This window comes from Trichechus manatus, unplaced genomic scaffold (genome assembly GCF_000243295.1).
Source record: "Trichechus manatus latirostris isolate Lorelei unplaced genomic scaffold, TriManLat1.0 scaffold00002, whole genome shotgun sequence".
NCBI classification, from domain to species: domain Eukaryota; kingdom Metazoa; phylum Chordata; class Mammalia; order Sirenia; family Trichechidae; genus Trichechus; species Trichechus manatus.
This window is the reverse complement of record NW_004443938.1, coordinates 19,413,996-19,440,773: the sequence shown is the minus strand read 5'-3', so window position 1 is coordinate 19,440,773 and position 26,778 is coordinate 19,413,996. Positions and strand designations below refer to the sequence as shown.

At 44.0% G+C, this 26,778-nt stretch overlaps 1 protein-coding gene across 1 annotated transcript in view; it reads left to right on the top strand.

The window, feature by feature from the left end:
• Window positions 1–19,540, top strand: part of ESR1 (estrogen receptor 1) — a 569,447-nt gene extending 549,907 nt beyond the window's left edge. Inside the window, exons 9-10 of the mRNA XM_004368823.3 lie at window positions 13,348–13,531; window positions 19,060–19,540. Of these exons, the coding sequence (XP_004368880.1) occupies window positions 13,348–13,531; window positions 19,060–19,294 (419 nt within the window). The 3' untranslated portion in view covers window positions 19,295–19,540. The remainder of the gene's footprint in view (window positions 1–13,347; window positions 13,532–19,059) is intronic.
• Window positions 19,541–26,778: the final 7,238 nt, after the last annotated feature.

Genomic DNA, 26,778 nt, shown 5'->3' with positions numbered 1-26,778 from the left:
ATCTGGAAATGACCTAATTTCACCATCATATTTGAACAAGAGTTTTGCAGGATATATTATTCTTGGCTGGAAATTTTTTCTTTCAAGCTTTTATGTATGTCATCCCATTGCCTTCTTGCCTGCATAGTTGCTGCTGAATAATCCGAGCTTAGTCTTATTGTTTCTCCTCTGTATGTGACTTTTTGTTTTTCTTGAGCCACTCTCAGGATTCTGTCTTTGGTTTTAGCGAATGTGATTATGATATGCCTTGGTGATTTTCTTTTGCGGTCTATCCTATATGGGGATTGTTGAGCTTCTTGGATGGTCGGTGTTTCATCTCTCATGATATCGGGGAAGTTTTCTGTCAGCAATTCTTCAGTGATCCTGTCTGTGTTTTCTGATTTCTCGCCCTGTTCTGGAACTCCGATCATTTGCAGATTTTTGCTTTTGATTGTATCCCACATAATCCTCAGAGTTTTTTCATTTTTCTTCATTCTTTTCTCTGCTTTTTCCTCAAACAGGGCTGTATCCAAGTGTTTGTCCTCAATATCGCTGATCCTGTCTTCCATCGTTTCAAACCTGCTCCTCAGCCCTTCTATGACACTGTCCATTTCTGAAATCTTGTTGTTTATCTTTTGGATTTCTACTTGTTGTTTTTGTATGATTTCTAGTTGTGAATTTATTTTAGCATTTTGTTCCTGCATTATTTTCTTGAATTCTTCCATTTTTTTGTCTGTATTCCATGAATTTGTCTGCCTTTTCCATGAATTTGTCTGTTTTTTCCTCATTTTGGTATGTTTTTTGCTTCAACTCTTGGATAATTCTGAGTATTAGAGATTTGAATTCCCTGTTAGGTAGTTCTAGTGCCTTTTCTTTTACTGGAAAGTCATCTGGTGTTTTATTTTGGATGCCTACTGGAACCATCCTATCTTGTTTTTGTATATGTTTTGATATTGTCTGTTGTCTTTAGGGCATTCAGTAGTTATTTTCTTGTTAATTGTAGATTTGTTTGTTTTGTCCTGCTTTTTTGTTTTATTTGGTTGTGTCTGAGCAGGCAGGCTGTACATTCTTTTTAGTTTGCTTGTCTGTGGCCATGATACTTGTCACCTCCTTCTCCAGTGGGCAGGGTCAGTCACTCAAATATGGTACAGCAGGGCAGGTCCAGCTGAAGGGGAATTGCTGGAATGAGTTGTTTGTGGCATGTACCAGGGCTGACAGTGCGGACAAGGAATCAGTGCAGGGCAGGTTCCAGTAGGCCGTGCCTGTGCTGCTTGGGGTTGTGATGTTCAGCACACGGTGCAGGTAGGCAGGAAGGTGGGGGGATTGTGATGTGTGGAGCTAAGATGGGTATGGGAAAGAGGAGAGAGAGGAGAGAGAAACAGGAGCCAAAAACATACACACAAACAACAAAAAAGAGTGCTAAGGGAGCTTGCTATTGGAGTGGAGAAATGAGAGACTGAGAAATGGAGAAAAACCAAAAGGAAAAGGGTAAAGGGAAAAAAATGAATAAATAAATATTAGAGAAAAAAAGGAAAAGCCACCAAGGATCCCACTGGTGTGGCTGGTAGGACTGAGGAAGTTGCTCCCAGGCCATCAAGTACAGCCTGGCTAGAAGGGGTAGAGCTGTCACACAGCACCATGTATTCAGGAGACAGGAAGAGAAGGTAAGTATAGAGAGGAGAAACTGGAAATAAAGAAAGACAAAAAGGGATAAAGAGAGAGAAGAAAACAAAACAAAGAAACAGAAAAGTAAAACCAAGAAAAAAAACAAACAAACAAACAAAAAAGAAATGCCCCCAGGGAGGTCACTGTACGTCTGCACAGAGTAAAGGAGAAGCTCCCAATCCACGCAGCACAGCCCGGCCAGAAGGGGCTCCCAATCCAAGAAAACAAACAAATAAAAACAGAACAAACAAACAAACAAAAAAAGCTGCGGGGGTCCCACCAACGCGATGCCACATGCGCCGGAAAGCAGTCCCACAGTCGAGCCACACCCCTCAGCTTGTCAAGAAGAAGCAAAGATGGCACAAGGAGTCAGGTATTTGAGAGAAAGGACGGGGGTGGTGAGAGGTAAGGAAGAAATCTAAAGAAGCGGGAAAAAGCAACACCAGCAGCCAACACATGGCACTCATGGAGCCGGCCAGTGCGGATGGGTGGAATCCCGGGGGCTCTGGGGTGAAGCCAGTGCTTCCTGGTCAAGAGACTGTGGCCGCAGGAAGCAGAGGAGGCCGAGTGGGGGTGAAGAAGGGTGGGGGGTGTGAAAGTGTATATCACTGGTTACCAGTTGTTTTGTCTCCTGTTGGAAACTCTAAAGCTGCTTTCTTGTACCCACTGTTCACCAATCTCCAATAGGAGTCCAAGATGGCAGATCTGTGCTGCGGTAGCTGATAGGAGACCTCTGCATGTATCTCTTCTTGCTCTCTGTTCTCGGTCAGTTTCTTACTCCATTCGGTGCTGGGCTGAATTCTTTATCTCTTCATTTGATGCTTAGGGTTTCAGGATTTACGTGTGTCTCTGTTTGACTTAGTTTTTCGGGTGTTTGTTGTGGAGGGACGGCGCGGTGCTTCTGTCTATAGTGCCATGTTTTCCGGAAGTCTGTGCAGCAGATTTGCCCAATGCAATGTTTTGTTTGATTTCTTCACTGCTGCTTCCATGGGTGTCAATTGTGGATCCAAGTAAAATAAAATCCTTGACAACTTCAATCTTTTCTCCGTTTATCATGATGTTGCTTATTGGTCCAGTTGTGAGGATTTTTGTTTCCTTTATGTTGAGGTATAATCCATACTGAAGGCTGTGGTCTTTGATCTTTATTAATAAGTGCTTCAAATCCTCTTCACTTTCAGCAAGAAAGGTTGTGTCATCTGCACGTAGCAGTTGTTAATGAGTCTTCCTCCAATCCTGATGCATCGTTCTTCTTCGTATAGTCCAGCATCTCAGATTATTTCCTCAGCATACTGATTGAATAAATATGTGAAAGTATACAACCTGTCCTGACTTTAACCCCCCCAGTATTCTCTTGTTCTGTTCGAACGACTGCCTCTAGATCTAGGTGCAGGTCCCTCTTGAGCACAATTAAGTGTTCTAGAATTCCCATTATTTGCATTGTTATCCATAATTTGTTATGATCCACACGGTTGAATGCCTTTGCATAGTGAATAAAACACAGGTAAACATTTTTCTGGTATTCTCTGCTTTCAGTCAGGATCCATCTGACAGCAATGATATTCCTGGTTCTACGTCCTCTTCTGAATTTGGCTTCAATTTCTGGCAGTTCCTTCTCAATACACTGCTGCAGCCACTTTTTACTTGCAAGTGATATAAAATGATATTGCTCAATAATTTTTGTATTTGGTTGGATCACCTTTCTTGGGAATATGGATAAATATGGATCTCTTCCAGTCAGTTGGCCAGGTAGCTGCCTTCCAAATTTCTTGGCATAGACAAGTGAGCATTTCCAGCACTGCATCTATTTGTTGAAACATCTCAGCTGGTATTCTGTCAATTCCTGGAGCCTTGTTTTTTGCCAGTGCCTTCAGTGCATCTTAGATGTCTTCCTTCAGTACCATCGATGCTTGATCATATGCTACCTCCTGAAATGATTGAACGTCAATCAGTTCTTTTCAGTACAGTGACTCTGTATCCTTCCATCTTCTTTTGCTGCTTCGTGCGTTGTTCAGTATTTTGTGTATAGAATGTTTCAGTATTGCAACTTGAGGCTTGAATTTTTTATTCAGTTCTTTCAGATGAGAAGTGCTGAGCGTGTTTTTCCCTTTTGGTTTTCTAACTCCAGGTCTTTGCACATGTCATTATAATACTTTACTTTGTCTTCCCAAGCTGCCCTTTGAAATCTTCTGTTCAGCTCTTTTACTTCATCATTTCTTCAGTTTGCTTTAGCTACCCGATGTTCAAGAGCAAGCTTCAGAGTCTCTTCTGACATCTATTTTGGTCTTTTCTCCCTTTCCTGTCCTTTTAATGACCTTTTGCTTTCTTCATGTATAATGTCCTTGATGTCATTCCACAACTTGTCTGGTCTTTGGTCATCAGTGTTCAATGCGTCAAATCTATTCTTGAGATGGTTTCTAAGTTCAGATGGGATATACTCAAGGTTGTACTTTGGCTCTCGTGAACTTGTTCTACTCTTCTTCAGCTTCAACTTGAACTTGCATATGAACAATTGATGATCCATTCTAGTTCTGCCTGATGATATTGAACTTTTCCATCGTCTCTTTCCACAGATGTAGTCAATTTGATTTCTGTGTATTTGGTCTGGCGAAGTCCACGTGTATAGTCACCATTTATGTTGTTCAAAAAAGGTATTTGCAATGAAGAAATCGTTGGTCTTGCAAAATTCTATCATGTGATCTCCAGCATCGTTTCTATCATCAAGGCTGTATTTTCCAATTACTGATCCTTCTTCGTTTCCAACTTTCACGTTCTAATCACCAGTAATTATCAATGCACCCTGATTGCATGTTTGATCAATTTCAGACTGCAGAATGGTAAAAATCTTCAACTTCTTCATCTTTGGGCTTAGTATTTGGTGCGTAAATTAGAATAATAGTTGTGTTAACTCGTCTTCCGTGTAAGCATATGGATTTTATCCTATCACTGACAGTGTGGTACTTCAGGATAGATCTGGAAGTGAACTTTTTGGCAATGTATGTGATGCCATTCCTCTTCAATTTGTCATTCCTGTCATAGTAGACCATATAATTGTCTTATTCAAAATGGTCAATACCAGCCCATTTCAGCACACTAATGTCTAGAATATCGATGTTTATGTGTTCCATTTCATTTCTGATGATTTTCAATTTTCCTAGATTCATACTTTGTACATTTCAAGTTCTGATTATTAATGGATGTTCGCAGCTCTTTCTTCTCATTTTGAGTTGTGCCACATCAGCAAATGAAGGTCCCGAAAGCTTGACTCCATCCACATCATTAAGGTTGACTCTACTTTGAGGAGGCAGCTCTTCCCCTGTCATCTTTTGAGTACCTTCCAAGCTGAGGGGTCCTCTTCCAGCACTATATCAAACAGTGTTCCTCTGGTATTCTTAAGGTTTTCACTGGCTAATTTTTTTCAGAAGTAGACTGCGAGGTCCTTCTTCTTAGTCTGTTTTAGTCTGGAAGCTCAGCTGAAACCTGTCTGCCATGGGTGACCCTACTGGTATTTGAATACTGGTGGCATAGTTTCCAGCATCACAGCAACATGCAAGCCCCCACAGTATGACAAACTGACAGATGCATGGGGGTATAGGCACAGGGTTTTCAAAAAAAAACTGAACTCTTTGCTGTCGAATAGATTCTGACTCCTACAAGGGTTAGGACTTCAATATATCTTCTGGGGGGACATAATTCAATCTGTAACACCAGTTAAGGGCAGACCCATATGTTTTGGTAATTGGCTGGGCATAGGTTGGGGCTAAACTGTTAACTGTCCCCTGTATCTGATAGGATGAGTTCAAGCCCCCTACCATTATACTGATGAGGGTCATGGTTAACAGCTGGGTCAAGGCAATGGTAGGCAGTAGAATTCATAATATGAGACAGGACATATTTAAATGCTGTTACTTCTAATGGTGCACCAGATTGGAAGTCTCATCTGCCATCTGTCTGCTCTGGATCATTTTCCTCCCTGAGTGTCTGGTGCAGATATCCAGGTGTGTTCTGGTTACTGTGCTGTTATGTAGTAAAGTACTCAAAAATTCAACAGCTTAAAAATAAGGTTTGGATTCTGCGGGTCATGAATTTGGAGAGGGCACAGACAGTGGCTTGTCCAGGGTCTCAGATGAGGAGACTCGTCCACTAGGGGTGATTTGGTAACGGTGGGCTGGAGTAATGCTGGCGATTGGTGCTGGCTGTTGTCTGGGACATCAGCTGGAACTGCCAACTGGAATACCTCTTTTGTGGGCTCTTCACATCTCTGGGGGTTCCTCACAGCATGATATGCTGGACTTCTTTCTTACAAGCGGACTGAAGGCTCCAAAAACAAATGTCCTAGCTGACAAGGAAGAAACTGCATTGCCTTTTATCGATGCATTAGAAGCCACACAGTGCCACTTCTGGCCCATTCTTTTGGTTACAAGCAAGTCACAGGTCAGCTATGATTCGGGGGAAGGGACACATATCCCACATCTTAATGGGAGGAGAGTCAGGATCACATTGCAGAAAACATCTGGCATGTGGGGTATACTTGTGGTCATCTTTGGAAAATACACTCTGTCACAACAATGTAAGAGCGACTTCCTGCTCAAGGTCACTGCTCTAGCATCCTTGAAAAGCCAGGCAAGAAAAGCTGAGGTCCAGGGAAAGGAGTTCATCCAGGCTATTTTGGTTGTCCCTTCTGGGGAAAAATGGAACCCTCAAGGAAGGCCTCCTGAGACGAGGTCACTGAGGCTGAGAATTCCTAGGGAACAAACACCTTCCGTAACCGAAGGACTGCACCTTTTCCAACAAGTGTCACTTCAGAACGTCTCCCTCCTGACCTCAGGAAGGTAATAATTCACTGTCTGATGAATAGGAAATTCAGAACTCTGGCTACTTCTTAATATATTATAGATATAAAACTAACAAAAACAAGGCCCTAAGCAAAATATAGACCCATAATGACTTTGTCCTAGAAAGTATAAGGCAAAGATACTATTTTTTTTACAGTAATCAAAACTAAGATTTCTAGATATGAACAGGAGACACATGGCTACCACCAACTTTTTTTTAAGTGCATATTTAAGATTTCTTCTCAAGACCACTGAATCAGTTCATCAGTTTCACCATCTGACATCATTGTTGAGATTTGTCTTCTGAGTCAACTTGGGTTTATTGATGTAACACGTATTTACCTCCTAGACCATCAACTGATTTTCACTAAAGAAAAACATGCCAAACTGGTAAATGTCACCGAATCAGAAACCTACGGTTTTAGAGTCATGTGCCAAGGGGGAACTCGTGGGTATAGAATGATGCTAAATGAGCAGGACCACTAGGTTCCCATGTTGGATTCTGGCAAGAACACTCATCTTCACTGTAGCTACTCTAGCTCTGAGATCACTAAGAAGAGGTCTTAGATGAGTGTGTGATCTTACAAACACTAGTGTGACTGAAAATATTTCCTTAATGATTGGCTTATGAACAGGTTCTTCACCTTTCAGATAAGCAGTCATACATAACTAGAAAGGTGGAAGTTTCCTGACTGTATTTCCCAAAGCAACACTCTTTTTTGTTCAAATCACGAAATGAGATATATAGATAATTTTGCCTATACACATAATTTTTTTTAAATCACTGTAATTTCCTAACTAGCATATAAGGAAAAATAATAGTAAGCTAATTTAAAATGAAACGGTATGTATTTCAGTGTAGATGCCCAGATTTCATGATTGCAAAAACATTTTTAAAAAATAGTAAAATGTTTGCACACATTTGTAATGAATATTTGGATGTAAGAAGATGATCAGAAGCCATTCTGTACAAGAAGTATATGCTTATGAAAAAGCAGAGAAAAGACGGACACCAAAATAAGAAAACTAAAAACTAACAAACTTACTTATATATGATAAGAGGACAGAAGTAAACTAAATTGATTTAGTAATTACATGCCATCCACTGTTGAAGTCGGAAAAAAAATGAGGAAGTCGGATAATTTTTCAAATGAGCTGGGCTTTCTAAGTGTACTGTCAAAGTAATTCCCTTCATTATAACATAGGATAAGGAAGTGCCAAAGAGCATAGAAGCATATATCCTATCCTAACAGCCGACTACAGTCAACACAAATATTCAGTCTCTAGAACTTAAAAAGAGCCCTGGTGGCAGTGTGGTTAAGAGCTTGCCTATTAACCAAAAGGTCAGCAGTTCAAATCCACCAGCTGATCCTTGGAAACCCTATGGGTTTTAAAGACCATATATTTAGATGAGCAATGGGGAAGGGATGATGGTTTGGAAAAAGAAACAGTGTGTGGTAAAGTAAGACAGAAAGACAACAGGAACTCCAAAGCAATTTTAATATGTACTTTACCTGGGTGGCACAAATGGTTTGCTCTCGACTGCTAACCTAAAGTTTGGTGGTTCGAACCCACCCAGTAGTACTGTAGAAGAAAAAAGGCTTGGCAATCTGCTTCTGTTAAGGTTACATCCAAGAAAATTCTATGAAACAGTTCCACCTTGTAACACATGGGATCATCATGGGTCGGAATTGACTAGTGACAACTTATAACAACAACAACAAAAACTTTTCACAAAACAGATTTCTTATTGTGCTGCAGATTTTTTTTAAAAACATATAGGAGACAATGGGAGATCGTATTTCATTTGTCTACTATTTTAGAAGAGTTGATTCTAACTTTGTTTAGAGGAGTCTTATATCTCCATACATATCTGCAATCCGTTTTGTGCCTTTGTAATGCCTGTACAACCTCCCTGAAATCATTTCAACTACATGTCTAGTTGGACAGCCTATATCATACATTGAACTGACAGACTACATAGAGTGAATAAGTTATTTAATGCTTTTGAGAAACTGTATTCCATTTAAGCTTCCCTCTCTATAACCAACTTACACATAGGACTTTTTGTGCACAGCTTACTAAAAGCTTTTCACTAAAAATTTTTACTTGTAGTTTAGTTCAGTAAGACCTTCAAGAGACATACCCATTGACCAGTTGTTATCAAGTTGAGTCCAACTCATGATGACCCCATGTGCGTCAGAGGAGAACTGTGCTCCATAGAGTTCAATGGCTGGTTTGTTGGAAGTTGATTGGCAGGCTTTTTTTCTGAGGTGCCTCTGGGTGGACTCGAACCTCTCACCTTTAGGTTAACATGTTAACTATTTGCACCACCCAGGGACTCTAACTTCAAGAGATGTAGAGACTGGAAAAAAATTCTTCATTGAAAGGGACTATCCCATATACCATATGACATCCAGCAAAGCCCCTCCCACTAAGTGCTAGCAACAACCCTGAACTTTCCAAATATTCCAAACGGACACTACCACCCTTGGTAAGAACAACGCTCATGGGTGAAGCACAAAGCAAACTTGGTGATCATCAGCCCATCAGCCTGGAACGCAGTTCTAAGCAAACAGGCTGTTTGGTTGTGGAAGCAATTCCCAGCAGAAAATCCGAGAGGCTGATTTACAGATTCATCGCTGGCCACGCTGGGCCCGCTGTGAGCACGGCAAGTTCCTTCTGATCCAGTCAATGGCAGCTTTCTAGCCTGGACCACTTACAGCTGTGGACTTGACGAGTTTTCCTTGCTATCTTTCTCCTTTGAGTCATTCCACTGTTTTTGCTGAAGCTGCCATAGACTGAAGGACTCTCCCAGGGTTCATCTGCTGTCTCAGTCTTAATTTTGGAAAAGAAAAATGTCTTTGCTTAAAAACTTTGCATCTGGTAAGCCATGAGGCTTGGCATTCCTCACTCCTAGGAGCAGTTAGATGTGCCCCTCTCCCAGTGGAGGCCAGTGACGGACATGCCCGGGCTTGGCCACATGCATATGTGAGCATATGTGAACATGCCCACATTCCTGCAGCTTCCAGGAGACACCATTTTCCGGAAAAGTGCTTGTAGGGTGGAGTGGAGGTGCCTGTGGGGCTGGGAGGGAAAAGGAAAGAGGAACAGAGAGTTATGTCCAAATAGAATGAGAGAGGGAGAAGCCAAGCAGAATCAAGGGTTAGAGCAAGAGAGCTTGAATTGAGGTCTCATCTATGGGCATGTCTGTGGGGTTTTGCTCCTGGTTCTTTTCTACCATCAGCCTCCCAGCAGCCTATCTCTAAATCTCTCAGTGCTAGCTATAATATTCAGAATATATTCAGACTTGCCAACAATACTTCAAGACTGGATAATGACATGCAGATTGTTTTTCTCCGTCTTTGGGATTTGGAGCAGCCTTCAGAGTTGCAAAAGCCTGCCTTGTTGCAAGACTGTTTCTGAAGGCCCACACTGTCTGCTCACTGACTCTGTGCTGCTGGAAACAGCGGTGCAGCCATCCAGGGTGGCAGAGACCACCTGGGATATGGGAATTACCAGAAGCCCTGTTTTGCTCTTGCTCATTCACAGTGGTTGCCAGAGCACCTGAAGCATTCTGGGAATTTGGATTTGTTGTTTCTCCCAGATGGCCCGTTAGAGGCAATAGGCGGCAAACATGGACAGAGTTTTGCCAGAAAAGCCCAAAAGGATAATGGCTGCTGTTGTCAATTACTGACGTTTCAAAAGGACTGTACCTTATTTTTAAGTATATTCGGGCACCGAGGAAGCATCTGCTGATAAAGATGAGATGATAAGCTGTATTGGTGCCAAGACAGGACTAGAAAAACAGGCTTGTTCTGAGAATAGCCTGCATCCTGAGTGTTCGTGGTAAGAAAATTCTCTCTCCACAGGCAATATCCACTCTTAAAACATGAACACCTAAAAGAAAATAAGGCTTGGGGTTTCCATCACATAGCATAGTGCACGCGCGTAGCAGGTTCCCAGTAAACGCATGCTGAACCCGTGCCCTAGAGAAAACTTTGCACCCCACAGTCTAAGTGCCAGCTCTTTTACCTGTGTTGAAAAGAGCATTGTGAAATGCTAGCCCTCAGGATTTTTGCAAACCAGTAAGAAGAACAAGTGCTGTGAAAGTGTCCCCTTCCCAGGCAGGGACAGCTAAGCTGTTTGCTCTTTGATTCTGCAGTTTCCTTGAACTAGAAGGGGATCATTGGTGAATTAGGCCAATATCTTGGGTGGTAACAAAAAAAGGAAACTGGTAGAAAATGCATCATCCAAGTTGGACTAACTCAGCTCTGTGGCCTGGGCAAGTTTCCAGATCTCCAACCAGATGCGGGGCCTCTGGGAGACAGAAGGGTAGAAGGTGTAATGGCATGCAGGAGGGTGAGAGGCAGGGCCAGGTGTACTCAGCAGAGGCTACCCTTAGCCCCCAGCCCACCAATGTATACCGTCCTGCCTTCTGCTACCTCCAGGCCAACCCCAAGCCACTGAATCGTTGTCCATTTTTCTGACGGACATACTCTTTCACTAGCCACAGCCTCTGTGGAACATGAGTGAAATAATCCAGCAGTTTCTTTATCCCACTGCCTGCCTGGTGCTTACTCATTCTGGCTACATTACTCTGTCCAACTACATACAACCTAAGCTCTTGGCCATTCTGGTTTTGTTGTTGTTTGGTCTGTTCATTTTAAACTGTAGCCATTTTCTGTTGTGAGCAATTACAACTGTTTACTATGAATTCCGCACTGTAGGTATTTTCCCCATTCCCAACCTCCAGGCCGCTCTGTGAACAGTCACCCATCCACACGTTCTAGTACAAAGTGGGGGACTGCTAAACTCGGGGGCCTTTAACTTGAAGGTACTGGGGAGAGAGCACGAAGGGGACAAGAAATCTGTTTATGAGGTGGTCAGTAGGCTGCGCAGAGGTAAGTCCTGAGAACAGTTGCTAAATATGCATGATCTGGAGAAAAATAGCGTCATCTGCTCACCGCAAGACAGTGAGAGTGGGCAGGATGGGACCTAGTTCTGGAGTATTCATGTGATTAAAAAAAAAAAAAATCCACCCTCGTGGTCCCAGGGTAAGACTGATCCACCCTGCCCTCCTCTGCCTGCTAGCACTTCTCCTTTCTATCACTCACCTTCCTCCGCTCCTTGGGCTGAATTCACAACTTATTCTAAGTGTCAGAATTGGTTCAGTTGCAAGTGACAGAAAGTCACCTCATACTATTTTAAGCCAAAAGGGTATCTGTTGATTCATGTGTTTGGAAGGATACTATGAAAGCTCAAAGGTCAAATGAAAACATGTAAGAACCAGGACCTCGTGACTGGAACCAGGAGACTTTCTGCTGCCAGATCTCTCTCTCTCTCTCTGTCTTGTCTCTTTGTCTTGTTCACCTTTCTCTCCATTTCTTACTTTCTCTCTTTCTGTTTTTCTCCCTCTTTTTCTCTTGCTATCTCATTCGCTCTCTTGTTCTCTCACTTTCTCTTTTTCTCCCTGTCTGTCTCTCTGTGTCTCACTCCTTTTCTCTTCCCCTCTCTTTCTCTTCCGGCTCCTTCCTGTAGATACAAGCTCCATGTACTGAGAAGATGGCAGGTGAGACCGCCGTATTCTCATCTCCCAGCTTAGCAACCCTAGAGGAAAGACTTTCTCTCTCACAGCTTCCACATACAAGCCCAGAAAGAGACTCACTGGCTAGCTGGGGACGAATGCTATCCTGAGAGCCGTGACTGTCTGCCTGTGGCCCAGAGAGCAGGATCTATTACCAGAAGAAGGGCAAGAGGGAAAAACGTGTCTGGTGGTGAAAAAGAACAGTGCCCATGCATGGACCTCTATACCTACCCTGTTCATACACCTTTATGCTGAGGCTGAAATGTGTTGAGGCCCCAAACCTGACCTGAAACTTAAAAGCAAATAAAATCCTACCTGGAAAAATGACCTTTCAATCACTTTAAAATCACTTGTAGCCCTCTCACCAAGAGGTTGGCAGTGTCTCCTGGAGAGTCTCCATTATAATAAATGACTGAGTCTGGAGTCAACAGTTGGGGTTCACTCTAAGCTCTGCTACTTACTGTCTGACTTATCTTAGCTGGCTGATGAATTGCTCCGTGCTTCAGTTTCTTGATGTGAGAAAGGAATCACAGTGCCTACTACACAGGGTTGTTGTCGGCGCTAAATGGGAGAGTTCATGTTGGTGTCAGACCTGCCAGAGAAGGTCTGGCTCTGTTACTATTGCAGCCCCAAAGCCAGCAGTCCCTTTCATGGGAATCTTGATGGAAAGTCCTGGAAATAGACTCACCCGCAGAAGGTCACATTGGTCTCTCTATACTCTGACACGTATATTCTTAGTTGCTGTCGAGCTGGCTGTAACTCTTGGCGACCCCATGTAGGACAGAATGAAATCTTGCCCAGTCCTGCTCCATCTTCATGATCGTTAGATGCTTGAGTGCCTTCCAACACTGGGGGCTCATCTTTATCAGCACTATATCAGACAGTATTCTGTCGTGATCCTTAGAGTTTTCATTGGCTTATTTTCAGAAGTAGATTCACCAGGCCTTTCTTCCTAGTCTGTCTCAGTCTGGAAGCACCACTGAAAATTTGTCCACCATGAGTGACTCCGCTGGTATTTGAAATACTGGTGGCATAGCCTCTGTCATCATAGCAACATACAAGTCATCATGCTACGACAGACTGATAGATGGGTGGCGGCAGACTTGTATGCTTATTAGTGATTTTAAGTAGTTGTACGTCTTCAAATGGGCCCTGAACATCCATACTGCTGTGCTGGGGGGAGGGCATTTTATCATTTATTGTTTAGTCCCATGTGTGCACTGAGTCTCCTAGACCTCATTCTCTGGAGTTTCTCACTCTTACTCTCTCTCTCTCCACATTCAGGGGTGTACACATTTCTGTCCAGCACTCTGAAGTCTCTGGAAGAGAAGGACCACATCCACCGTGTGCTGGACAAGATCACAGACACCTTGATCCACCTGATGGCCAAAGCAGGCCTCAGTCTGCAGCAGCAGCACCGGCGCCTGGCCCAGCTCCTCCTCATCCTCTCCCACATCAGGCACATGAGGTGAGGCATCCCAGGTTCCCTGTAGGATCGGACTAAGGAAAGCAGGTCCCCCAAACACCTGCCATGGCCCAGCCAAGGAGGGCTGTTGGGAGAGACTGAATGTATGGGGAAGAGTTCCTAGCACATAATAAGCATGAATGCTATGGGAGAACAGAGGCAGGAGGCATAGGTTCTCACCAGGCCACAGGCAGGTGTCAGAGAAGGTTTCACAGACAGAGCGAGAGTCACACTCAGTTTGAAGCGTGTGCAAAGCCATATCAGAGTGGGAAGAGTGTGAGGTGTGCAGGTGGGATGGGAGCAATGTTTGGTGGTTCACTTTGTCCCACCCCAGTCAAGGGAAGAGTGTGAGCACACACATCCTTTGAAGGTGCTTCTCACATACATTGTCATTCCTGTGTCACATTCGTGCTGGCCTAATACATGTCATTCCTGCATCATATTTGTGCTGGCCACATACATCATCATTCCCGTGTCACACGCTGGCCACATACATCGCATCGTCATTCCTGCATCATACTCGCAGCAGCCACATACATTGTGATTCCTGCATCACACTTGCGCTGACCACATACATCGTCATTCCTGCATCATACTTATGCTGACCACATACATCGTCATTCCTGCATCATACTTATGCTGGCCACATACATCGTCATTCCTGCGTCAGACTCACGCTGACCACATACCGATATCGTCATTCCTGCATCATACTCACGCTGACCGCATACATCGTCATTCCTGCATCAAACTCTCCGTACTTACCCTTGACCATCCTGAACAAGAGCCTCCCAGGCCAGATGTTTCATGGACAGTCAGCATTGACCCCTCCATCCCTCTTTGACTGTTCTTCTCACCCCCTTTGCCATTACCCTAGTCCAAGGCATCATCATTTCTTGCTGGATTTCTGCACCAGAAATTCCTAGCTGAGAGTAAAAGCTAGTAAATTTGTTTCAAGATAAGATTACTTGCTGAGCCAGGAAGCCTGGCAGAGGATATGTTGTTATTCTGGTCCATTCCCCGCTGCCCTCTCTGTGGTGTGTTTATCAAAAGAAACAATTGGGAAAGGATTGAGAACGTGTCCTCAGAGCACAGCCACCTACCCTACCTGCTCAGTGTGAGTCCTTCATCCATTTCCCAGGGATTCTTGAGGAATCCCAGGGAACAGAGATTGCATCACTTTCTCCCAAACTTTGCAAAGTGGAAGCGATCATGCCGTCCATCTTGATCCTTTCTAATCCATTCTTTACAATATAGCCATTCTAAAACCAAATCTGATCATGTCAGTCCCTTGCTTAAAACCCTTCAATGACTTCCCATTGCTTTTAGATAAAAGTATCAACCCCTTTATTCTACTTGTATTACTCCTTGGGAACCAGCTCTTCCTTAACCATCTAGGACTTCCCAATAGTCTAGGTGCGCGCCATAATGAATTGTTCCATGAGTCATCTGGGAGGCTCTCCTTCAGGCTACAGACTGGCTGGGCAGCTCTGTTTCTCAGCTGGGTTCACTCACATCTGTGGGTCAGCTGATTGAGGGTTGGCACAGCTAGGAGACTCTGCTTCAAGCTACAGGTCTGCAGGTTGACCAGGCAACTTTGTTCCACATGTCTCTTACCCTCCTTATATTCAGCAGGTTAGCGGGTGCATGTTCTTCTCATAGTGATGGCAGAGGCACAAGAGAGCAGTCCCATTTGGGAAAGTGCATTTTAGTCCTTTGATTGAGTCATGTCCACTAGCATTCCATTGGCCAAAAAGTCATATGGTGAAGTCCAAAGCCAAAGATCCTGGGTGCATGACAGAAGAGAGTGAATATTTCTGAACAATAGTCTGTCGTAGCTTAGGTGTCACTCCTTGCAGGAAACATCTCCTGACCCCCTAAAACCTAGCTGGGAGTTACACTCTGTTCTTCCCTATTGTTGTTGCCCATTAGCCTGTGAGCTATCTGAGGCAGGCACCATAATCTGTCTTGCTTACTCTGTGTACCCAGCACCACTTAGCGTAGTGCTTGGCATCTATATAGTAAGTGTTCAATACATATTTTCTGTAGGAGCCAAGGAGGGGCACTGACAGAAGAAATAGAGCTTTTCTATGCCAAGGTGAGCAGCACTGCTGGCACAATTGTTACGGGTTTGGCTGCTAACCATATCCACCAGCTGCTCCTTGGAAACCCTATGGGGCAGTTCTGCTCTGTCCTATAGGGTTGCTATGAGTCAGAATTGACTCAGTGGTAACAGGTTTGGTTTGGTTGGTTCATGCCAAGGTAAGAGTGCCTCAGTTCCATTCTGAGTAGTCATGCAGTTTGGTTGGCAGGGGCTTAGTGGATACCACGCCCATGAGCAGAACTCAGTGTGCCGGGAAGAGATGGGGAGAGTGGTGAGTTCTTTATTGCAGACTCCAGAAAGCCCATAACAGTGAGGTGAAGTAGTGGCAGGAGAGGGACAGGTAGACATGGGTGACAAATTCTACTTGACCTCGGGCTTACACTAGGACCCTAGGAATGAAAAAGAGATTCCTTTTCTTAGTGGCTTTGAGGAAAGGGCCAAGGTGTCTAAACAGGGTTGGATTAGATAATTTTTAACTGGCAAGAAGTTTGTCCCCTAAAATTCCCAGTGCTACCCTTTTGAAGACAACCTTGCAAATTGTTAGCTTCTTGAGAAAATAAATGCTTCTTTTTTCTTTGTATCGCCCACAGTGCCATATACGAGGTCTTAAATTCAGTAAGTGCTCACAACGTTATTACTGAATGAATGAATGCATGAACAAATGATTCTTGAGATTTTTCCCTGTCCTGTGAACTTGAAATTCACAAATGATGGCTCCCACTTTGCAAAGTCGGGAGAATGTGGTTTCATTCTCCTTTCCCAGGGAGTCCCCACGAATCCCTGGGAAACAAAAGGATTTACATTGGGCAGGTGGGTTAAGTGGCTGCACTCTGAAGACGTGTTCCCAATCCTTTCCCATCTGTTTCTTTGGATGAATATCACAGACAAGGCAGCGGGGAATGGACCGGAATAACGTATCCTCTCCCAGGTTTCCTGGCTCAGCAAATAACCTTACCTTGAAGAAAACTTACTAGCTTTTACCCTCAGCTAGGAATTTCAATGATGTTGTAGAAACCGTGCCTTGCTGATAAATGTCTTTATTTGTGGGTAGGAGATGGAATTGCTGAATTTTCAAATCCATTAACTGCTCGTCAACATTAGCAAGCCCAATTAGTTAATACCTAGTCTATTTGCGCTAAATATACAGCCCTTGCTGATTTTGCTGACACCGTATAGGCGAGGGCAACAGAAGTGAGCGAACTCTGCTGTGTCTGTTGGAATTGCATGAAAAAGCTGCAGAGAGGTTGAAATTCTACTGAGAGTTTTGAGCATACTCCCCCCTCCCCGCCACAATAACATTTTGGTACCTTATTACAGCCCATCTAAATCACAGAACTCTATTTGGTTAAGCCTGGCTCCAGCTGTATGTTGTTATTCTGCAAATCTAACTCCAGATTTCGTCTGACTGTAAATGTGATTCATTAGCTTGTACTAGGAGGACAGTGGCAGATCCAGAGGATGTTTAACGTTAACAGAATTTTAAATACAAAAATAAGTCAAAAATACCGCTTACAAACGTAAATTAGGTTGTGTTGTAGGGCCTGAATAGCTTTGATACTGAGTTTTAACGGCATGTCTCCAACTTGTGCTTACTTTTCCCCTACTATAAATGCACATATTTTCTAAGATATTTTTTTGGTCCTGCTTACTCATGACACATCTTTATTTTGGAAGAATTTCAAGCTAGACATTAGTTCTTTTTCTTCCTGGTGATATGCTGGGGACAGAATAGAGTCAAAGTTGGTGGAGGGGGACAGAGAAGGAGAGGAGGAAAAAGAGAAATGCCATCTACCTGCATGTACCTGGGCCCACACATCCCATATTTTCAGAGCATTTACAGAGTTCTGGCCACTGTTCTAGGCCTACAGTAGAGGACCCAGTAAACCAGTTGCTATCAAGTTGATTCCAACTCATGGTGACCCCATATGTGTCAGAGTAGAACTGTGCTCCATAGGGTTTTCTGTGGCTGATTTTTTATTTGGAAGTAGATCACCAGGCCTTTTTTCCAAGGTGCCTCTAGGTGGACTAGAATCTCCAACCACCTTTCAGTGAGCGGTCACTAACTCTTTGCTCCACCCAGGGACTCCCCAGTAGAGGACAGGATAGGCAGGTCCCCGCCTCTTCTGGGCTTAGCTTGCATTGTGTGTTTTGGGGCGTGTGTGTGTGTGTGTGTGTGTGTGTGTGTGTATGTGTGTGTGTGTGTGAAGGGAATAATCATAAATTAATGAATAAATAGAGAGGTAGATACATAGATACATGGAAGAGTTTCAGGTTGTACTAAGTGCTGTAAGGTGAATAGAATAACGTGAAAGAGGGGCCGAGGCTGCAGGGGCTTGAAGCTGCTGTCATTTGGGGTAGCAGGAAGGCCTTTCAGAGGAGGTGGCATTGAAGATCTAGGAGGAAATGTATTCCAGGCAGAAAGAACAGCAAGTACAAAAACCCCAAATCTGGGAGGAACCTTATTTCTGCAAGGGACAACACACAATCCAGTGTGGCTAAAGACGGTGAGTTGGGGGCGAGAGGTGGGGAAGGTCTGAGAGGTAGAGAGAAGCCGGATCATTTGGACCTCGTAGAGCCTGGAGAGAGGAACCTTGGTGGCACAATGGAAGTAGTCAGCGGTTTGAACCCACCAGCTGCTCCACGTGGTGAGTGGGAGACCTGGCGACTTGCTCCCCTAAAGATTACAGCCTAGGAAACCCTATGCGGCAGCTCCACTCTGTCATATGAGTCGGAATTGACTCAACAGCACACAGCAGCAACAACAGAGCCTAGAGATAAATTTAGCCACTGGAGGAGTTCAAGCAAGGGTGTGGCTTGGACTGACTTACCTGTTTAAAACACTCATTCTTACTTGGCTGTGTGTGTCTTTGGTCTCTTTCTAGATGCAATGGTGGGTGATAGAGGGGAGTAGGCTCTCATCTGAGACAGTGCAAGGGGATCGCCTGTATAGCAAATACTTGGAAGCTTGCTAAAGAGAGCCTGTGCTTTCGAGTGTGAGATGCCCTTGTAAACAGAAACAAAAAAGCAAACCTGTGACCATCTAGTTGATTTTGACTCATGGTGACCCCATATGCTACAGAGTCGAACTGCTCCACAGGGTTTTCTTGGATGTAGTCTTAACAGAAACAGATCACCAAGCCTTTCTTCTAAGTACCTCTGGGTGGGTTTGAACTGCCAACCTTCAGGTTAGTAGTCAAGTGAAAATTGTTTGCGCCACTTGAGATGAGTCCCAGACTGGAATCGTGCAATCCCTGGAGACCGTTTATCCTCCTGGGAAGCAGTCTTAAAATGGCTCTTTAAATAGGAAGAGAAATTGGACAAAAATGTCTTTGGAGTTTTTCTAATTTCCCCTTCCTAGTAGCTTCGGCCATCCTGGGGTTTGGATGGATTGGGTCTAAAGTGGTGCTCTCTGTCTTCCAACCCACAGTAATAAAGGCATGGAACATCTCTACAGCATGAAGTGCAAGAACGTGGTGCCCCTGTATGACCTGCTACTGGAGATGCTGGATGCTCACCGGCTGCACTCCCCTGCTAACCACGGGGGCACCCCCATGGAGGAGACCAGCCAGAATCAGCTGGCCACCATGGGCTCCACTTCATCGCATTCCTTGCAAACATATTACATCACCGGGGAGGCAGAGAGTTTGCCCACCACCCTGTGAGAGTGCCCAGGTCCCCCAAGGTTCTGAGAATCCCTGCAGCCTTCTCCCACCTCATGCATCACTTTAGCGGAATTCTGTCTCTCCTTACCCTCCGGCATGCCTCCAGCACTATAGTTTTCTTTAATGAGTGGCCATTCATTTGCTTGTTCAGTTCTTAGTGGCACACCTTCTGTTGGGAGCAGCCAAAGGGATTCCAGGGCTAAAGACTTGGTAACAGCCTCCTTACCCCTTTGCTCAATTACCAAGACTCAGTCTAAAAGCTGGGGCTCAGATGACTTTGTGCATTTAAGCTACTTGTTGAGACTCAGGCCTGGAGAGGTGGACCTTTCACCTCCATGAAGCACTTTTTAATGGTTCTAAGCATACGCACAGGAAAGAATTTAAAGCGGCTCTTTTTTGCTGACTTGGAGAAAGCGAGGTCAAGGGTTCATCCTCTTGTATTCCTATAGTAACGTATCATTTTATTAAAGTAACACCTTGAAGCTTGTGCTCTTCTGCATGGCTGTAGCAGAATACTCGGTGATTGTCTGTTCATTTCCCCTATAGGAATACAAGATGCACACAAGGATGGAAGATGCTGTAATTGTCCAGCTACGTCAATACAGTGCACTTTCAGGCTTGCTGAATGCTCTCCCATTGCCTTTTGAGAGCACGAAAGCACAGGCTGTGGGCTCTGGTTAATTCTTGCTTCCCATGGCTCTAAGGAAAACAGCAAGTAGATCCCAGTTAGGTCACCTCCACGTATACACATCTCCCTATATCAGGGATAAATTCTTTTTTAATTTTTTTAAAGAAAGTTCTCTTTTCCCAGGACACAGTAGAATCAGCTTCAGGATCTGTTCTGGTGCTGTCTCACAGTTACCAGCAGAGGGTGCTCCGCTTGGCTCATCAGGGTGGGCCCCGGTAACTTAGAAATGAATTAGTCACATACAGTGCTGGGCCTGTGACCAAGGACAGTTTAAATGAGAGGGACGTTTTAACACTGAGGCATTGGGCTAATTAGTAAAAGTGCAGACTGTTGCAGGTACTAAGGAACAACGAAGAAATCGGGAGAAACTGGATGTAACTGTGAGGCTCAGGCCGCCCTGTGAGCAGAGCTCACAGGTGCACTGGGAGCGGCCCTGGCATCTCCGAGGTGTTCCCCTGTTTCATTCCTGACCTGGCCCTGGTTGGAAAGAGCAGCAGTAGACGGCTGCATTTCTGCACGCCCACAGCACACTGCGGGGGAGGCGAGACGGGATGAGGCAGGGTCAGGAGCATCCCCTCCTCGCATGCCCTTGGGTGTTAGAGCTCAAAACTGGGGTTTGGCTTTGGGAAGAAAATCCTCCCCCACCTCCCGGAGCTCATGTCATTAATGTCATAGGCCCAGACAAGGAGACCAGCATGGAGCCACAGGAATCCTTTGACCTATGGGCTAAAAAAGAAAGGCTCACCCCAGCCACGGGGCCCCTCCTCTGGGCGTTTGCTTCTCTAGAGCAAAATATGGGTTGTTGCCTTTTCTCAACTAAAAACAAAGTGTGGTTTCCCCCATGACCTCATTGTCTGTAATCCAAACCCAGCAATCCAGATGAGCTTCTAGGGCTTCTTTGGAGATGCCTGTTGCCAAAAAATGGATCTCATTCAATTCCGATTGCTCAGTAAGTGAGCACCAAAGAACCAAGAAACTGGGCAGTCCAAAAAAAAAGGGTTTTCATATCTGTGCATCTAAATTTGGGGGCAATTTTATGTATCTGCATCAAGAATATGTTTAGAACATAATTCTTTTGTTGCTGTTGTCTTGTTTAAGAAGCACCTTACTTATACAGTTATAATATATAGTTTTTTGAAATTGCATTGCTTGTTTATCAGACAACTGAATGTAGTAATTCTGTTCTGGATTTAATTTGAGTAGGTTCAGATGCTATACCAACTAAGAAACAAAAAACATATTTAGTTCTTTTATATACTTTTCGAGCTACCTTGTCATGTATGCAGTCATTGATGCCTAAGGCCTGGTGATTGTTCATTTAAATGAAGATCACATTTCGTATCAACTTTTATATCCACAGTAGACAAAATAGCACTATCTATTGTTGGACATTGAATGATAATCTTATATAGCAGAGATTATGCCTGAAAGGGAAAATTATTCAGGGCAGCTAATTTTGCTTTTACCAAAATATCAGTAGTAATATTTTTGGACAGTAGCCAATGGGTCAGTGGGTTCTTTTTAACGTTTATACTTAGATTTTCTTTTAAAAAAAAATCAAAACAAAAAACTAAAAAAAAAGAAAAAACAAAAAACTTTAGGACTGTAGGTGATGTAATACCAGCTAAATCCAAACAATCATACAGTGGAGGGTTTTACAAATGTAATTCTTCATCTAATGTGTTTGTATTCATGTTAAGATGCTTCTACATTTGAGATGGGCAGAGGTTATCAAATGGCTGGAATGTTAGCCCAAAGGTCTCAAATAATTTTAGAATTCTCTTTTTATTCTTATGTGAAGTGCCACTAATGGACAGCTGATGCTTTCCAGCTGATGTTACTGTTGGGTAGAGGGCATACACTGGAGAACCATTGCTTGTGGTTTTTCCCCACTCTGAGGCAATTTAAGGTTTGAAAGACATGACTGATCCACCCAGGGGGTTGGATTGGGTGGGGAAGTAGGTTCAGGGACTTGGAGAATGTGGAATATAACAATAAGACTATTGAAAGTATTTTAAGACAGATCAATACTGATGCCTGATGTATGCAGCAGGGCTCAGTATTCCAGTTCTGCGCTGTAAGCCACAAATAACTAGCTCCAATTGACAGCCATTTCTAAAATGGTGTCTTGGGTTCTAGGGAAGAAAGAATGCCACCAGCAGTAAAGTTCAAGGAATAGCTATCTGGTCTGTGTTTCTTTTAACCGTTGCCTAGCTCTACGCTTGCTGTAATGATTCTGTAATGCTATCATGCAGCAAAAAGAGAAGCTAGGTCCTCCAAAGAGAAGACCCTAGGTAGGATGTAAAATCCAGACCCCAAGGAAGTGCAGTCTCTAATTAGATTTCCCTAATACCCTTGCAAGTATGTTTCACCGTGCCATACCCCATGCCCTTTTGGGTCTGAACAAATAAGGGACTTACTTATGATTTACTTTTGATCACACCAAGGTGTCCTCACATTGAAATCTTATACATTGAAATGGTCATTGATTGAGGCCATTGGTTTCAAGCACCCCGAAATGAAACCAATTCTAAATTCCTTCGTGTTCATCCTTTCCAACTCTGAGGTGGACTGTGGATACTGGGAATGATCACCAGGACTGCAGTAATGTCTAATAGTCACTGGCAAATCTGCTTGGAGGGAACTAGTCATTTTGAAAGGTAAATAGTCATACAGTAGCTTATAAGGCAACCATGATTCTCTTTGGTGAAAGTCTTGGGAAGTTGATCCAGATTTCACTGCACACTTCCTACATTAACTCACTGAAAACTTATTCTCAACTGGGAGCAAATGAATTCAACTATGGTCCCAAATATCCATCTATTCATTAGTGTGATTATGCTGTTTCTAACTGCATTTCCTTTCCATTTGAATCAAAGTGTGACCTCTTTTGAAGTCATTTAAAATTGTTTTCTAAGTAATTGCTGCCTCTATTATGGCACTTCAATTTTGCACTGTCTTTGAGAGATTTAAAAAAAAAATTCTATTCTTTTTTTTTTTTTTTTGCATCCAAATGTGCCTGAATTTTTTAAATGTATAAATGTTGCCATGTTCCAAACCCATCGTAAGTGTGTTTGTACAGAAATGTGCATCCCAGAAACAACATACAGTCCCATGAGCAGGTGCCTGAGACACGGACCCCTCTGCATTCACAGAGAGGTCATTGGTCATAGAGACTTGAATTAATAAGTGACATTATGCCAGTTTATGTTCTCTCACAGTTTATAAACAATGCTTTGTGTACACTACATACTTTTCAGAGTAGAGCTCTTGTTTTATGGGAAAAGGCTTAAATGCCAAATTGTGTTTGATGGATTAATATGCCCTTTTGCTGATGCATACTATTATTGATGTGATTCTGTTTCTGTTGCAGCTTTGCTTTGTTTAATGAAACACACTTGTAAACCTTTTTTGCACCTTACAAAAAAAGTAAGAATCCAGTGGGTTGCTCAAGCACCTGTAAGCAATTTTCTCAACCTATTTGATGTTCAAATAAAGAAGTAAACTGAAGACGACAGGTTTGGTTTTTGAGAGTTCCACTTCTCACTAATGGTTCACCACTGACCAGCTCAAACCAAAGTGATCAAGTGTATCTGTAGAACATCCTGATGACCACCCTGAATGCCAGGCCCACTCCCACCTCACTCTGTAATACTCCCTCTAGGTATACTAGACCGTGTGTGGACACTGGTGTTGGGCAAAAACCTGTTACCGTTGAGTCGATTTCAACTCATAGTGACCCTACAGGACAGAGTAGAAGTGCCCCATAGGGTTTCCAAGGAGCGCCTGGTGGATTCGAACTGCCAGCCTTCTGGTTAGCAGCCATAGCTCTTAACCACTATGCCACCAGGGTTTCCGGGGGTTGGGCAAACCTGGCCTGAATTCTTGGCTCCACCACATACTCGTCTTATGGTCATTCACAATTTTTTAGAGCCTCTGCTTCCTCATCAACAAATGGCGATCCTAACACCTACCAGGGATCAGAGGTATCTACACGTGCCATGTGTGATTTCAAGTGCTCAGAAAGCTTTTCAGTGCATGTAATCGCAATCTATGGAACTTTGCGATATATCCATTAGACTGTGTCAGATTTGGAAAGCCCAGCTGGAGGATGTTAACTCACGCACTGACTCAAGATCACCTTCTCCAATATTATATGTTCTTAAGTCTTTGGGAAATTTAAAATACCTCATGGGGGGAGGGCACGATTGCCAAAGAAACATAGAAGGGGCACATTATTTGTGTAAAAATATGGTATTATAATCCTTATTTTACAGAAAGGAAACTGAGGCTTAGCACAGTTCAGTAACTTCCCCGAACTCAAAAATATCATGAATGCCAGACCTTGGAGCAGTCCTTTACTATAAGTGTGATTGGTGCTTCTTAAACTGGGAGTTATTTCAAGTTACAACCTACATATGGAAATTTATGTACTCAAGGAGAAGAGAAATATGTTAATTTTGTATTTAAAGAAGCTTTCACATTTTATAGAGCAGAAAGAGAAACTGACATGATCTTTCAAGGTAAAATGTGAATCTTCAAAGAAAGATGGTACTTGGGCAGGCTGCTCAGTGCTTTGCTCCTCGAGTTCCCGAGAAATGTGCCCACCTTCTCTTCCTCACGGAAACCCTGGTGACGTAGTGGTTAAGTGCTATGGCTGCTAACCAAAAGGTCAGTGGTTCAAATCCACCAGGTTCTCCTTGGAAATTTCTATGGGCCAGTTCTACTCTGTCCTGTAGAGTTGCTATGAGTTGGAATTGACTCGATGGCAGTAGGTCATTTTGTCTTCTTCACAGGTGGCCCTTTAGTGGGCAAGCTTGAAAACACTTCTCCCACTACTGTCCCTGGCACTTAGTGGGTGCCAGGCTCTTGGTTTCTGAGGTCGTAGCAGGCATCTTTCTGGCCCCGGGTTTCTGCCAGCGGTGACAGGTGAGCTGAGGAGTGATTTTCCCCTGTACCTTGGCACCAGGAGGGGCTCTATTTAAAGCGAATGATCTGAGACTTTGAAGTCTAAAACAGTGGCACCCTCACTGGTAGCAGGGCCTGTTTCAGAGTCTGACGGTACCTCGGCCAGGACCAACCGCTCCTCTTGCCCCAGACCATCTCCTGTCTCCTGGGCCGGGAACAGATCCATGGCCCCTAGCCAAGGCACTTGGTATCTGTGTAGAACTAACAACACAGCAGTTTTCATCCTGACTGGATGAAAGTGAAAAAGAAACAAAACTGGAGCAAGGAAACATTTGGCAAACATTTAAAACTGATTTTGAAACTGGGTGGTATAACCTCAGTGGCCAGGCTAGGAGCAGGGGAAAGAGTAGAAGGGACACTAAGGCAGAGACTCGACCTTTTGCCAAGAGCCAGCCAGCCACCCGAAGGCCGTGGTGCAGACAGCGCTCTGAGTGACCTTCTGGGCTCCACGCACTGCAAAGCCTCTCTGCAGCGCTGTGACCTGTCATCCTCTGCCTTTTCACTGAGAAATCCGTAATTGTGGGAAAGGCCAGTGAAAGGTTTGTGAGCTGGTTAACATTCTTATGGGCTGACTGAATGTTTGAGTCCACCCCAGGCTCAGTGGAGTTGAAGCTGTGAAGATTCCTGAGTATTTCCGCTTTTAGAACCAGAACAAGCAAGTTTCAATACCTAGGGCCCCAGACCACCGGCTGGGGGTGGGGGGTGAGGGATGAGAGGAGGAGGCAGTCTGCCGCTGCCGGCTGCTCTGCACGTCTGTCCCTGGCGTGGAGGATGCCACGTGCCGAGCAGTATCTGGTACTCAGCCACAGCAAGGACAGTGTGACCTTCAAGATGGAGGGAAGGGCTGTGAGGTGGGTCACAACATGGAGCTGTTAGACGCTGCACTAAGAACAGATGACGGACTGGAATAAATGGTCTGTTTCTTTGTCTTTGAGTCATTCTTAAACATTTAAAACACCCCTTTACCATCCACAGTCAATTTCTAACGCTGAAGAAATGTGTATAAGGAAAAGCACTAAGCAGGTTTATGAAAAGACAAAGGAGGCCTGATGGTACAATGGTTAAGCACTCGACTGCTAACCGAAAGGTCCATGCTTCAAACCCATCAGCCCCTTCACAGAAGAAAAGACCTGGCACTCTGCTCCTGTAAAGATCACAGCCTAGGAATCCCCGTGGGGTGGCTCTACTCTGTCTTACAGAATCGACTCAACAGCACCTAACAACAGCATGAAAAGGCAAGGAGATTGGGTAGGGAAGCTTGTTTTAGTTACTCGGCAATATTGCTACCTACTGGTCCTAGGCTAGGATCACTAGAACCTGGATCCAAGAAGTAGGAAGACTTGGACCACAGGACAGACCTAATGTGTCTCTAGGCTTCAAAGCTCTAGGCATCAAAGCTGCTTTGACCTAGGTTTACGAACCTATGAAAAGGCTGTCCCGGAGAGCTTAAAGCAATAGGGAGATTTTTTTCATCTATTTTCTGTGATTGCATAGAGGCAGAAAGACAAAATAGATGTCCTTTCAAATTTCCACTGAAGTGTCCTGGCTGGTGAGTTTTCCTCCTATTCCCCATCCCAACCCCTCTGGGATATGGGAGACTCAAGGTCTCTGCAGCTTGTTGGTCATTGCCATTGAGTGGGTTCTGACTCAGGGCAACCCCATGTGTGCAGAGTAGAAGTGTGCTCCATAGGGTTTTCAAGTTTGTGACTTTTTGGAAGCAGATCACCAGGCCTTTCTTCTGAGGTGCCTCTAGCTGCCAACTTTTCAGAAAGTAGTCGACTGCTGAACTGTTTGCGCCACCCAGGAAAATCCAATACAATTTTTTCAT